Source organism: Crinia signifera, chromosome 4, assembly GCF_055691185.1.
Source record: "Crinia signifera chromosome 4, ASM5569118v1, whole genome shotgun sequence".
Lineage (NCBI taxonomy): Eukaryota > Metazoa > Chordata > Amphibia > Anura > Myobatrachidae > Crinia > Crinia signifera.
In genome coordinates, this window is record NC_139220.1 from 341,097,472 (window position 1) to 341,113,414 (window position 15,943).

The following is a 15,943-nucleotide window of genomic DNA, read 5'->3' on the forward strand; positions in this document are numbered from 1 at the left end:
TAAGGGACAGAGCGGAGCTGCCACCACATCATGCAGTGTAAGGGACAGAGCGGAGCTGCCACCACATCATGCAGTGTAAGGGACAGAGCGGAGCTGCCACCACATCATGCAGTGTAAGGGACAGAGCGGAGCTGCCACCACATCATACAGTGTAAGGGACAGAGCGGAGCTGCCACCACATCATGCAGTGTAAGGGACAGAGCGGAGCTGCCACCACATTATGCTGCATAAGGGACAGAGCAGAGCTGCCACCACACCATGCAGTGTAAGGGACAGAGCGGAGCTGCCACCACATCATACAGTGTAAGGGACAGAGTGGAGCTGCCACCACACCATGCAGTGTAAGGGACAGAGTGGAGCTGCCACCACATCATGCAGTGTAAGGGACAGAGTGGAGCTGCCACCACATCATGCAGTGTAAGGGACAGAGTGGAGCTGCCACCACATCATGCAGTGTGAGGGACAGAGCGGAGCTGCCACCACATCATGCAGTGTAAGGGACAGAGCAGAGCTGCCACCACACCATACAGTGTAAGGGACAGAGCAGAGCTGCCACCACACCATGCAGTGTAAGGGACAGAGCGGAGCTGCCACCACATCATGCAGTGTAAGGGATAGAGCGGAGCTGCCACCACATCACGCAGTGTAAGGGACAGAGCGGAGCTGCCACCACACCATGCAGTGTAAGGGACAGAGCGGAGCTGCCACCACATCATACAGTGTAAGGGACAGAGCGGAGCTGCCACCACATCATGCAGTGTAAGGGACAGAGTGGAGCTGCCACCACATCATGCAGTGTAAGGGACAGAGCGGAGCTGCCACCACATCATACAGTGTAAGGGACAGAGCGGAGCTGCCACCACATCATGCAGTGTAAGGGACAGAGCGGAGCTGCCACCACATCATGCAGTGTAAGGGACAGAGCGGAGCTGCCACCACATCATGCAGTGTAAGGGACAGAGCGGAGCTGCCACCACATCATACAGTGTAAGGGACAGAGCGGAGCTGCCACCACATCATGCAGTGTAAGGGACAGAGCGGAGCTGCCACCACATTATGCTGCATAAGGGACAGAGCAGAGCTGCCACCACACCATGCAGTGTAAGGGAGAGCGGAGCTGCCACCACATCATAAAGTGTAAGGGACAGAGCGGAGCTGCCACCACATCATGCAGTGTAAGGGACAGAACTGGGCTGCCACCACATCATGCAGTGTAAGGGACAGAGCGGAGCTGCCACCACATCATGCAGTGTAAGGGACAGAGTGGAGCTGCCACCACATCATGCAGTGTAAGGGACAGAACTGGGCTGCCACCACATCATGCAGTGTAAGGGACAGAGCGGAGCTGCCACCACATCATGCAGTGTAAGGGACAGAGTGGAGCTGCCACCACATCATGCAGTGTAAGGGACAGAGCGGAGCTGCCACCACATCATGCAGTGTAAGGGACAGAGCGGAGCTGCCACCACATCATGCAGTGTAAGGGACAGAGCGGAGCTGCCACCACATCATGCAGTGTAAGGGACAGAGCGGAGCTGCCACCACACCATGCAGTGTAAGGGACAGAGTGGAGCTGCCACCACATCATGCAGTGTAAGGGACAGAGCGGAGCTGCCACCACATCATGCAGTGTAAGGGACAGAGCGGAGCTGCCACCACATCATACAGTGTAAGGGACAGAGCGGAGCTGCCACCACATCATGCAGTGTAAGGGACAGAGCGGAGCTGCCACCACATCATGCAGTGTAAGGGACAGAGCGGAGCTGCCACCACATTATGCTGCATAAGGGACAGAGCAGAGCTGCCACCACACCATGCAGTGTAAGGGAGAGCGGAGCTGCCACCACATCATAAAGTGTAAGGGACAGAGTGGAGCTGCCACCACATCATGCAGTGTAAGGGACGGAGCGGAGCTGCCACCACATCATGCAGTGTAAGGGACAGAGCGGAGCTGCCACCCCATCATGCAGTGTAAGGGACAGAGCGGAGCTGCCACCACATCATGCAGTGTAAGGGACAGAGCGGAGCTGCCACCACATCATGCAGTGTAAGGGACAGAGCGGAGCTGCCACCACATCATGCAGTGTAAGGGACAGAGCGGAGCTGTCACCACATCATGCAGTGTAAGGGACAGAGCACAGCTGCCGCCACATCATACAGTGTAAGGGACAGAGCGGAGCTGCCACCACATCATACAGTGTAAGGGACAGAGCGGAGCTGCCACCACATCATGCAGTGTAAGGGACAGAGCGGAGCTGCCACCACATCATACAGTGTATAGGACAGAGCGGAGCTGCCACCACATCATGCAGTGTAAGGGACAGAGAGGAACTGCCACCACATCATGCAGTGTAAGGGACAGAGCGGAGCTGCCACCACATTATGCTGCGTAAGGGACAGAGCAGAGCTGCCACCACACCATGCAGTGTAAGGGACAGAGTGGAGCTGCCACCACATCATACAGTGTAAGGGACAGAGCGGAGCTGCCACTACATCATGCAGTATAAGGGACAGAGCAGAGCTGCCACCACATCATGCAGTGTAAGGGACAGAGCGGAGCTGCCACCACATCATACAGTGTAAGGGACAGAGCGGAGCTGCCACCACATCATACAGTGTAAGGGACAGAGCGGAGCTGCCACCACATCATGCAGTGTAAGGGACAGAGCGGAGCTGCCACCACATCATGCAGTGTAAGGGACAGAGAGGAGCTGCCACCACATCATGCAGTGTAAGGGACAGAGCGGAGCTGCCACCACATCATGCAGTGTAAGGGACAGAGCGGAGCTGTCACCACATCATGCAGTGTAAGGGACAGAGCGGAGCTGCCACCACATCGTGCAGTGTAAGGGACAGAGCGGAGCTGCCACCACATCATGCAGTGTAAGGGACAGAGCGGAGCTGCCACCACACCATGCAGTGTAAGGGACAGAGAGGAGCTGCCACCACATCATGCAGTGTAAGGGACAGAGCGGAGCTGCCACCACATCATACAGTGTATAGGACAGAGCGGAGCTGCCACCACATCATGCATTGTAAGGGACAGAGCAGAGCTGCCACCACATCATGCAGTGTAAGGGACAGAGCGGAGCTGCCACCACATCATACAGTGTAAGGGACAGACCGGAGCTGCCACCACATCATGCAGTGTAAGGGACAGAGCGGAGCTGCCACCACACCATGCAGTGTAAGGGACAGAGCGGAGCTGCCACCACATCATGCAGTGTAAGGGACAGAGCAGAGCTGCCACCACACCATGCAGTGTAAGGGACAGAGCGGAGCTGCCACCACACCATGCAGTGTAAGGGACAGAGCAGAGCTGCCACCACACCATGCAGTGTAAGGGACAGAGCGGAGCTGCCACCACATCATGCAGTGTAAGGGACAGAGCGGAGCTGCCACCACATCATGCAGTGTAAGGGACATAGCGGAGCTGTCACCACATCATGCAGTGTAAGAGACAGAGCGGAGCTGCCACCACATCATACAGTGTAAGAGACAGAGCGGAGCTGCCACCACACCATGCAGTGTAAGGGACAGAGCGGAGCTGCCACCACATCATACAGTGTATAGGACAGAGCGGAGCTGCCACCACATCATGCAGTGTAAGGGACAGAGCGGAGCTGCCACCACACCATGCAGTGTAAGGGACAGAGCGGAGCTGCCACCACATCATACAGTGTATAGGACAGAGCGGAGCTGCCACCACATCATGCAGTGTAAGGGACAGAGCGGAGCTGCCACCACATCATGCAGTGTAAGGGACAGAGCGGAGCTGCCACCACATCATGCAGTGTAAGGGACATAGCGGAGCTGTCACCACATCATGCAGTGTAAGAGACAGAGCAGTGCCTTCACCACATCATGCAGGGAAATCACAAATATAAACAATATATCAGTGATGCTGCCAGGGCCGCCACTAGGAATCGTGGGGCCCGGGACTGACCTTCAGTCCGGGCCCCCCCAGTACCATTACTTACTTATCTGGGGCGGCGCTGCATAGCCCTTATTCCAGCACACCTTGACTCTCTGGGTGCATCTCCTCGGGAGTGCACAGTGCAGCCTGCTGAACGCCGAGCCCTTCTGTGTCCTAGGCTCGGCACTCTGCAGGTTGCACTGTGTATTGGCGTGCCTGGCTGGGGGGGCCGCCAGGTGGGGCAGGTGGTGTCACACATTGCCACTGTCTCTGTGGGCACACAGTTCTCTGCACCAGTGCCACAACTTTTATCAATGTCTTGCCCACATACCACTATTATACAGCCTCCTGCTCTCATGCACCCTCACTCCCTCCCAGTGGGAGGAGACGCTCACCCACTGCCAGGAGCTGCATACTGTCCCCCACCCTCCTCCAGTTCTAGGGATGTCCATCGACCATCAATGATTTCAAATCGATGGTTTATGGTCGATGTTCAATACTTTTGCCATCGATGTGGGAGGACCAGATCCCGACATCAATGGCAAAGGAGAACCGATCAAGTTTTAAACTTTTGCATAGCTCCGCCCCCCAACACCCGACAGTCCCGCCACCAAGTTCTGATTGTCCCACGGCCTATTCAGTCAGATATTATGGATGGCCATCGATAGCTACAACAATCAATGGTTATCCAAGTAATATTTTACTATTATCGATGGCAGGGTGCAAAATTACACCCCACCCCCTTGACATCACCTCCCCCAGCCCAGCCAGGGCTACAATACACGCCCACCATCCACCATTACACCACAGCCACCATTACTTCCGCAAACCCCCTCTCTGCCAGCACCCCCCCCCCAGACCCCCACGACCCCCCCGCAATTCGCAGGACCCCCGCGACCCCCCCCTCTCTCAATTCGTGGGACCCCCGCAACTCCCCCCTCCCACGATTCGCGGGACCCCCGCAACTCCCCCCTCCCGCGATTTGCGGGACCCTAGTGACCCCCCCTCCCGCGATTCGCGGGACCCCCGTGACCCCCCCTCCCACGATTTGCGGGACCCCCCTCCCCCGATTTGCAGACCACCGCCCCCTCCTGTGATTCACGGCACCCCCTCTCCTGCGATTTGTGACCCCTCCTCCCTCAGTTCGCGCCCCCTCCCGCGATTCTAGCCCCCCCCACGCGATTTGCGGACCCCCGCCCCCTCCCGCGATTCACGGAACCCCCAGTAGCGCCCCCCTCCCGCGGTTTGCGGACCCCCTACGCACCTCCCGCGCCCCCCTTCCCGCCATTCGCGGACCCCCCCCCCCGCGATTCACACTCCCCCCTCCAGCGCATTCTCCCGCGATTTGCGGCCCCCCCTCACGCAATTCCCGGCACCCCCGCAACCCCCCTCCTGCGATTCGCAGCCCCCCACGACCCCCTCTCCCACGATTCCTGCCCACTCCCGCGATTCACGGACCCCCGCACCCCCCCTCCCGCGATTCACGGCACCCCCGTGCCCCTCCCGCGATTCACGGACCTCCACAACCCTCCCTCCGCCACAAATTATATCAATGTCTTGCCCACATACCACTATTATACAGCCTCTTGCTCTCATGCACCCTCACTCCCTCCTAGTGGGAGGAGACGCTCACCCACTGCCGGGAGCTGCATACTGTCCCCCACCCTCTTCCAGTTCTAGGGATGCCCATCGACCATCAATGATTTCAAATAATCGATGGTTTATGGCCGATGTTGAATACTTTTGCCATCGATGTGGGAGGACCAGATAGTTTCCCTACATCGATGGCAAAGGAGAACCGATCAAGTTTAAAAAATTTTTAAGGTGCTGGGACACGGAGCATAGCTCTGCCCCCACACCCGGAAGTCCCGCCACCAAGTTCTGATTGACCAACGGCCTATTCAGTCAGATATAAGGGATGACCATTGATAGCTACAACAATCGATGGTTATCCAAGTAATATGTTATCCTATCGATGGCAGGGTGCAAAATCGCCATCAATGCAAACCATCGATGGCGTCTGCACCACACTGGTACACACATCCTCTACTCCCACCTGTACTACTCATCATGGTACACACCTCCCCTACTCCCACCTGTACTACTTACACTGGTACACCCTCACATCTCCCCTACTCCCACCTGTACTGCTCACACTGGTACACCCTCACACCTCCCCTACTCCCACCTGTACTGCTCACACTGGTACACCCTCACACCTCTCCTACTCCCACCTGTACTACTCACACTGGTACACCCTCACATCTCCCCTACTCCCACCTGTACTGCTCACACTGGTACACCCTCACATCTCCCCTACTCCCACCTGTACTGCTCACACTGGTACACCCTCACACCTCCCCTACTCCCACCTGTACTGCTCACACTGGTACACCCTCACACCTCCCCTACTCCCACCTGTACTACTCACACTGGTACACCCTCACACCTCCCCTACTGCCACCTGTACTACTCACACTGGTACACCCTCACACCTCCCCTACTGCCACCTGTACTACTCACACTGGTGCACCCTCACACCTCCCCTACTCCCACCTGTACTACTCACACTGATACACCCTCACATCTCCCCTACTCCGACCTGTACTACTCACACTGATACACCCTCACACCTCCCCTACTCCTACCTGTACTACTCACACTGGTACACCCTCACACCTCCCCTGCTCCTACCTGTACTGCTCACACTGGTACACCCTCACACCTCCCCTACTCCCACCTGTACTACTCACACTGGTACACCCTCACACCTCCCCTACTGCCACCTGTACTACTCACACTGGTACACCCTCACACCTCCCCTACTCCCACCTGTACTACTCACACTGGTACACCCTCACACCTCCCCTACTCCTACCTGTACTACTCACACTGGTACACCCTCACACCTCCCCTGCTCCTACCTGTACTGCTCACACTGGTACACCCTCACACCTCCCCTACTCCCACCTGTACTACTCACACTGGTACACCCTCACACCTCCCCTACTGCCACCTGTACTACTCACACTGGTGCACCCTCACACCTCCCCCTACTCCCACTTGTACTACTCACACTGGTACACCCTCACACCTCCCCTACTCCCACCTGTACTACTCACACTGGTACACCCTCACACCTCCCCTACTCCGACCTGTACTACTCACACTGGTACACCGTCACACCTCCCCTACTCCCACCTGTACTACTCACACTGGTGCACCCTCACACCTCCCCTACTCACGCTGGTACACCCTCACATCTCTTCTGTTCCCACCTAAATAATGTCTAATAATAATAATATTGTAGTGTAAATCGAGTAGTATAGTGACTTTTTGTTCTCTTCATCCTACAGTTGGTGAAACTCTCCTATCAGATGACAGACAGTGGGCGCCAGTACTATAATACCAGCCGCCATTTTGTTTGTGCTCTGCGGGAGCTGTCATTTCACTCACAGGCGGACTGCATGTTAAAGGTTAGTAACATGTAACACGCCATGTGTTATCCTGGCACATCAGTTTTATCTGTGTACTTGGTTAATGCAGAAGTGAATGTATATTACTGATACCGATTGTTAGTGTTTGTGATGTCCCTGATTTACTGTAATTACATATGTAGCTGCAGGTTTCCATCCCGTGTTGGTGCGATGCTCACCGAGAATATGAGACGGGTCACTTTGGCGCACAGTTAGGATAGATAAGCGGGTTCCGTCTGTAGGATCATTTCTCCAGGAGTCAGTGTCTTCTGTAACTCCCAGAACCACCTTGGGGCATCTTGGATGGGTGCAGCGGTCCCATGTGGGTGGGTGGTGCCCCACTTGATGTAGAGTAGCACACACTGGGATGACACCTCCATTCCGGCCCAGTGGCACATGAGCAGATACTTGTCTATGTGCTGGTGAGGTTTGACCCATATAAGTACATTCTATGACGTATATAACATATTGGCTCTGACATGTCCCAAAGCTACAACGTGACATTATGGACAGCATTTTCCGTCTCTCTGTCTGTACATATTGCATGACCGCAGCGGAGGAGCCCTTCGTTCTGATGTCATTTCATTACCCGTTAGTGCGCTCCTGATAAATGAAGTTCTGCTTTGATGGTAAAATGGCTGAAAGAATGGGAACTTTACATGTCAATGGCATCAATGTATCGTCTTCATCATTGTGTGGTGTGATCCATGGGCCCGATTCAGACTTGATTGCTGGGCTGCGAGTGTCCAGAGTCCAGTAAGCAGATAAATGTCACCCTGCCCATGCACGGCTGAGAATGTGTTTGCAATTCTGCACATGGGGGAATTTATTCAGAATCACTTACCATCGAATGCCCCCCCCCCCCCCAGTTCGTAAGCATTGAAGGCCATGGGGAGTCAGCAGCCCTCCCAACAGCTGGGGTACGCGCAGAAAATGCTGGGTTATTACCCATAAATGACTGCTGTATATGGACAGGGAAGGCTAGCCTTTATTAGCTCTGCTCATACAGACAGCATTCTGTGCGCATGCACGTTCGTCCGGTAATCGGCAGGGCATGCAGGTCTGAATCAGCCACAATGTCTTGTTATAACGATGAACTCATTATTGTTCACATTGTTTTTGGTTAGGAAGTGAGAAGATTGTTTCTAATTATATATACTTATACATATATATATATATATTACAGTGTCTTCTTACTGCAGAGTTGGTGCTCATTGTTTGTTATATAGTTATTTGTGTCAGTGGCTTGTAATAACATGTACTGTAGTTTGTAAGGTCACATTTTTCTTTGCCTTAGGTCCAAAGTGTTTATCTCCTTCTTTCTGATGGTAAAAGTGAGATGTATATTTATGAGTTGTTGTCCAGAATATATCTCTTCTCTCCAATAGAATATGATATCAATAAAAGGTGCCAGCATACCACGGTTGTGCCCAAAGCTACAGTATGTGATTCCAAATGTTTTCTTCCTCCCATTTAACGAGGAACAAATTGGTATAGCTTGGGGTAAACCTGGTACCCATGACGGTCCTGACTTACTGAACATAAAATTTTCCTTGAAAGTAAAAGTAATTATTATCATGAATGAATTTGATCCCATTTCTAATGAACTTCATTTTCTTTGTATCAAGGTCTGTTTTGTCCAAGGACCATGCAGTTTCTTCTAGTCCTTCTTTATGATGAATACAACCATCTTTATATCCAATCCCATGCATTTGGGTATATTTAGTGGTCTGTGATGTGGGACAGTTTTAAGGGCCTATATGAAGTCTACATGCGTTACATCAGCGTCCTCTCCTTCAGCTAATGTTTTAGTCACCCAGTCAAAAAATGTCAGTAAGGTTTGTTTGACATGACCTCCTCCCAGTAGATCCATGCTGTTTTGGATGCTGTAAATCACATGATTTTGAGAGTTCCATTATGACCTTCTCCTCTGTAAATGAACTTGTATTAAGCTTAACTGTGGCACCTTCCCCTTTCCTTCTGTAGCAAATTCTGAACAGAAACAATTAATTAGATGACCTGCTTTTAGCTTGTGTCCCTCCACCAAACTCTGACTCATTTTATTGTCAAAATGCATCTATAAAAAGTTTGGCCCCCTTTATGCACAGACTGGGGCATTTTCTTCTCCACTTCTGCCCTTGCAGCTGGATCACCTTCCTAGCTGCCTTCTGACCTTTTTTTGAGCATATGTTTTCTTTTACTCTCATTTATTCATTTATTTGTGTGCCCTCAGCATTGTAGATACCCAAGGTTCTCATTAGCTTTCCTATAATGTGTGAGACTTAGGCATATTGATAGCACCTACCAATAAGAGAGAACATCTATATCAACTATTTGAATACCTAGCTCTGAAGACTCTATATTTTTCCTTTTTCCCTTCTCTGTCCTCCTCCCTTCCCCTTAAAAATTATTAAATCACTTACTGGGTCATTATATTTTACGAGATCACGGCTTATTCAAGGTACTTAAATAAAATCTTCTAACCCTAAAAGTATCAATTTGCTAAAACTATGATCCAAAATGGGGGACAGCTGGGTACTTGTGTACTAGCACGGCGCCCATCGCATCGCAAACCATAAGGCATGCAATGGTATGCGATGCAATGTTACGCGATGGCAGGCGATGTTATACAATTTTAAGATGTATAAGCACCCTAATGGGTTTTTCAATGTTAAAAGTGCCCCCATAACATAATTAAACGTGATGGGTGCTTATTATGTAAAAAGCACCCCCAACGGCACCCCCACCATCAACGCCAACCCGAAGCGTGGCGAGCGCAGTGAGCCCGCAAGGGGCGGCGGTCCGCGTCCTCCGACCTTTTCATACCCCCACTATCCACGTTGGCGTGGAATTGATTTTATGTAGTGTGGCGAGCGCGAAGCGTGGCGAGAGGACGCGGAATACATGTAAAGTAATATGCGTCCGCTCGCCACGCCTCGGGCTCGGTGGCTCACTGCGCTCACCACACTATATAAAATCAACTCCACACCGACGTGGATAGTGAGGGTATGAAAAGGTCGGAGGACGCGTACCACAGCCCCTCGCGGGCTCGCCACGCTTCGGGTTGGCGTTCATAGTGGGGGTGGCGTGGGGGTGCATTTAACATTGTAAGCCCCCATTAGGGTGCTTATACAATAAAAAATCGTATAGGGGGCTTATACAATTTAAAATCGCATTGCTGTGCATCGGGTGTATAGCATGCGATGGCATCCGATGCAATTATATGTCGTGCGACTTAATTTCATGGGCGCCGTGATAATACACAAGTACCGACAGCTGTTCCCAGCCTTGTATTCCCAGATGTATTCCATCTATCCCATTTTAAAAAAAATATTTCTGAAATGAGCCTCTACTTTTATACATGCCCAGATACTTCATTGACCAATGCCCTCCAATGGTTAATATTAGGTGATTCTGGAGCCACCATTTTCTAGCTATCCGGACTTTGGCAAAGGTAGTAAGACAGAGAACATATTGATACATTGTCGAGGAGTGCGTCTCGTCAAGATCCAGGCCAAATATACATAGACGAGCTGAGAAAACAGGGAGGGTCGGTTCAGTATATACTACATCTCTACATACCTTTACCCAAAAATCATATATCAGTGGACAGGACCACAACACTTGCCAATAATCAGCTCCTTCCAATCCACATTTTGGACAGGAGGAGTGGGATCTCAAATTTGCTCTATGAAAAGATATAGGAATACGATAGACCCTATATGTAACATAGAAATGAATCTGCTGATATCGAACACAAGGAGCAGTATTGTTTTTATTAAACTCAATATTTGAATCCATTGGTCATTGGAAAAATCCCCTAAATTTGATTCCAATTTATCTTTAAGCGAGTCAAATATATATAAATTATTTTGACTATTAAGTTCACCATAAAATTCTGGAGATTTGTCCCCTGGATCCCAATAAAAGAAGAGTTTTTACTGAGGATATGGAGATATCCAAGGAAGCTCTTCCAAATGGAGTCTGAGTGGCGCGGCGCAGCTGTAAATACCTGTAAAGTGCCTTATTATGAATATCAAACTCAGATTTCAGTTGATCAAATGTTTTAAAAATTCCCTGTATACAGTATACAGCTGAGCAGCACAGACTCCAGCTTATATCCAAAAACACCTTGAGATAGGATCAAGAACTCCTTCAATGAAGGATTATACCACAATGGTGAGTCCTCCTCCAAGTCTCGCATTCATAAATCTTGTGGGTCATTCGCCATACAAGCACAGCTGGTTTTAGGTGAGGAGGAAGTGCAGAAACAGAAATACCAGAAAGCAAGAATTGTATAGGTGTGTGATAATATTCCTCTCATTGAGCAAAAAATCTCAGAAAGTTTTAATGTCCCTTCTCTTAAGCCAATTAGAAATATGTAGGCATTGGGCAGCCATATAATAAACACGTACGTTTGAGAGACCTAGGCCCCCATCCTTCTTGGATTTGACCAAAGCCCGTATAGCCACTCTTGGGGTTCCACCCGCCAAATAAAGGAGATATTACACTATCGATATTTGTAAACACTGTTTTAGTTATTTACACAGGCAAATGTTGTAATCGATATACATTTTTAGGCTGGATAACCATCTTAATTAAATTGATGTGACACATAACTGATAGGGGTAGCTTCTTCCAGAGAAGTGTCTTGGATTTAAACTCCGGTGTAACAGGATCAATATTTTGTGAGGCAAAATCATTAGAATTAAGAGTAATCCAGACCCCTAAATATTTATATCGTAGCGTCCATTGTAGAGGACAAAGGCGTCTATATCATGCGGTATATTACCTGAGATAGGTAGGATATTAGACTTTGACCAGTTTATACACAATCCTGAATATAACCCGAAAAAGTTAACTATCCGCAGGATGGAAGGTAATGAAGTCTAAACGCACAACATCAGCGTGATGCTATAGTGTCACAGGTATCAGCCATTGGAGACCCCCTACTTCAGTAGCTGTACCTATATAACTATCCGCAGGATGGAAGGTAATGAAGTCTAAACACACATCATCAGCGTGATGCTATAGTGTCACAGGTATCAGCCATTGGAGACCCCCTACTTCAGTAGCTGTACGGATATAACTATCCGCAGGATGGAAGGTAATGAAGTCTAAACGCACAACATCAGCGTGATGCTATAGTGTCACAGGTATCAGCCATTGGAGACCCCCTACTTCAGTAGCTGTACCTATATAACTATCCGCAGGATGGAAGGTAATGAAGTCTAAACACACATCATCAGCGTGATGCTATAGTGTCACAGGTATCAGCCATTGGAGACCCCCTACTTCAGTAGCTGTACGGATATAACTATCCGCAGGATGGAAGGTAATGAAGTCTAAACTCACATCATCAGCGTGATGCTATAGTGTCACAGGTATCAGCCATTGGAGACCCCCTACTTCAGTATCTGTACGTATATAACTATCCGCAGGATGGAAGGTAATGAAGTCTAAACTTACATCATCAGCGTGATGCTATAGTGTCACAGGTATCAGCCATTGGAGACCCCCTACTTCAGTATCTGTACGTATATAACTATCCGCAGGAAGGAAGGTAATGAAGTCTAAACTCACATCATCAGCGTGATGCTATAGTGTCACAGGTATCAGCCATTGGAGACCCCCTACTTCAGTAGCTGTACGGATATAACTATCCGCAGGATGGAAGGTAATGAAGTCTAAACTCACATCATCAGCGTGATGCTATAGTGTCACAGGTATCGGCCATTGGAGACCCCCTACTTCAGTAACTGTACCTATATAACTATCCGCAGGATGGAAGGTAATGAAGTCTAAACTCACATCATCAGCGTGATGCTATAGTGTCACAGGTATCAGCCATTGGAGACCCCCTACTTCAGTAGCTGTACGGATATAACTATCCGCAGGATGGAAGGTAATGAAGTCTAAACTCACATCATCAGCGTGATGCTATAGTGTCACAGGTATCAGCCATTGGAGACCCCCTACTTCAGTAGCTGTACAGATATAACTATCCGCAGGATGGAAGGTAATGAAGTCTAAACTCACATCATCAGCGTGATGCTATAGTGTCACAGGTATCAGCCATTGGAGACCCCCTACTTCAGTAGCTGTACGGATATAACTATCCGCAGGATGGAAGGTAATGAAGTCTAAACTTACATCATCAGCGTGATGCTATAGTGTCTTAGGTATCAGCCATTGGAGACCCCCTACTTCAGTAGCTGTACGTATATAACTATCCGCAGGATGGAAGGTAATGAAGTCTAAACTCACATCATCAGCGTGATGCTATAGTGTCACAGGTATCAGCCATTGGAGACCCCCTACTTCAGTATCTGTACGGAGATAACTATCCGCAGGATGGAAGGTAATGAAGTCTAAACTCACATTATCAGCGTGATGCTATAGTGTCACAGGTATCAGCCATTGGAGACCCCCTACTTCAGTAGCTGTACCTATATAACTATCCGCAGGATGGAAGGTAATGAAGTCTAAACTCACATCATCAGCGTGATGCTATAGTGTCACAGGTATCAGCCATTGGAGACCCCCTACTTCAGTAGCTGTACGGATATAACTATCCGCAGGATGGAAGGTAATGAAGTCTAAACTCACATCATCAGCGTGATGCTATAGTGTCACAGGTATCAGCCATTGGAGACCCCCTACTTCAGTATCTGTACGTATATAACTATCCGCAGGATGGAAGGTAATGAAGTCTAAACTCACATCATCAGCTTGATGCTATAGTGTCACAGGTATCAGCCATTGGAGACCCCCTACTTCAGTAGCTGTACGGATATAACTATCCGCAGGATGGAAGGTAATGAAGTCTAAATTCACATTATCAGCGTGATGCTATAGTGTCACAGGTATCAGCCATTGGAGACCCCCTACTTCAGTAGCTGTACCTATATAACTATCCGCAGGATGGAAGGTAATGAAGTCTAAACTCACATCATCAGCGTGATGCTATAGTGTCACAGGTATCAGCCATTGGAGACCCCCTACTTCAGTGTCTGTACGTATATAACTATCCGCAGGATGGAAGGTAATGAAGTCTAAACGCACATCATCAGCTTGATGCTATAGTGTCACAGGTATCAGCCATTGGAGACCCTCTACTTCAGTAGCTGTACGTATATAACTATCCGCAGGATGGAAGGTAATGAAGTCTAAACTCACATCATCAGCGTGATGCTATAGTGTCACAGGTATCAGCCATTGGAGACCCCTTACTTCAGTAGCTGTACGTATATAACTATCCGCAGGATGGAAGGTAATGAAGTCTAAACTCACATCATCAGCGTGATGCTATAGTGTCACAGGTATCAGCCATTGGAGACCCCCTACTTCAGTATCTGTACGGAGATAACTATCCGCAGGATGGAAGGTAATGAAGTCTAAACTCACATCATCAGCGTGATGCTATAGTGTCACAGGTATCAGCCATTGGAGACCCCCTACTTCAGTAGCTGTACAGATATAACTATCCGCAGGATGGAAGGTAATGAAGTCTAAACTCACATCATCAGCGTGATGCTATAGTGTCACAGGTATCAGCCATTGGAGACCCCCTACTTCAGTAGCTGTACGGATATAACTATCCGCAGGATGGAAGGTAATGAAGTCTAAACTCACATTATCAGCGTGATGCTATAGTGTCACAGGTATCAGCCATTGGAGACCCCCTACTTCAGTAGCTGTACGTATATAAATATCCGCAGGATGGAAGGTAATGAAGTCTAAACTCACATCATCAGCGTGATGCTATAGTGTCACAGGTATCAGCCATTGGAGACCCCCTACTTCAGTAGCTGTACGTATATAAATATCCGCAGGATGGAAGGTAATGAAGTCTAAACTCACATCATCAGCGTGATGCTATAGTGTCACAGGTATCAGCCATTGGAGACCCCCTACTTCAGTAGCTGTACGGATATAACTATCCGCAGGATGGAAGGTAATGAAGTCTAAACTCACATCATCAGCGTGATGCTATAGTGTCACAGGTATCAGCCATTGGAGACCCCCTACTTCAGTAACTGTACCTATATAACTATCCGCAGGATGGAAGGTAATGAAGTCTAAACTCACATCATCAGTGTGATGCTATAGTGTCACAGGTATCAGCCATTGGAGACCCCCTACTTCAGTAGTTGTACGGATATAACTATACCGCAGGATGGAAGGTAATGAAGTCTAAACTCACATCATCAGCGTGATGCTATAGTGTCACAGGTATCAGCCATTGGAGACCCCCTACTTCAGTAACTGTACCTATATAACTATCCGCAGGATGGAAGGTAATGAAGTCTAAACTCACATCATCAGCGTGATGCTATAGTGTCACAGGTATCAGCCATTGGAGACCCCCTACTTCAGTAGCTGTACGGATATAACTATCCGCAGGATGGAAGGTAATGAAGTCTAAACTCACATCATCAGCGTGATGCTATAGTGTCACAGGTATCAGCCATTGGAGACCCCCTACTTCAGTAGCTGTACGGATATAACTATCCGCAGGATGGAAGGTAATGAAGTCTAAACTCACATC

The 15,943-nt window shown here is 49.4% G+C and overlaps 1 protein-coding gene across 1 annotated transcript in view; it reads left to right on the forward strand.

Moving 5' to 3' along the window:
• Positions 1–15,943, forward strand: part of ACAP1 (ArfGAP with coiled-coil, ankyrin repeat and PH domains 1) — a 273,447-nt gene that overhangs the window by 28,144 nt on the left and 229,360 nt on the right. The window contains exon 3 of the mRNA XM_083185916.1: positions 7,273–7,392. Within this exon, the coding sequence (XP_083042042.1) occupies positions 7,273–7,392 (120 nt within the window). The remainder of the gene's footprint in view (positions 1–7,272; positions 7,393–15,943) is intronic.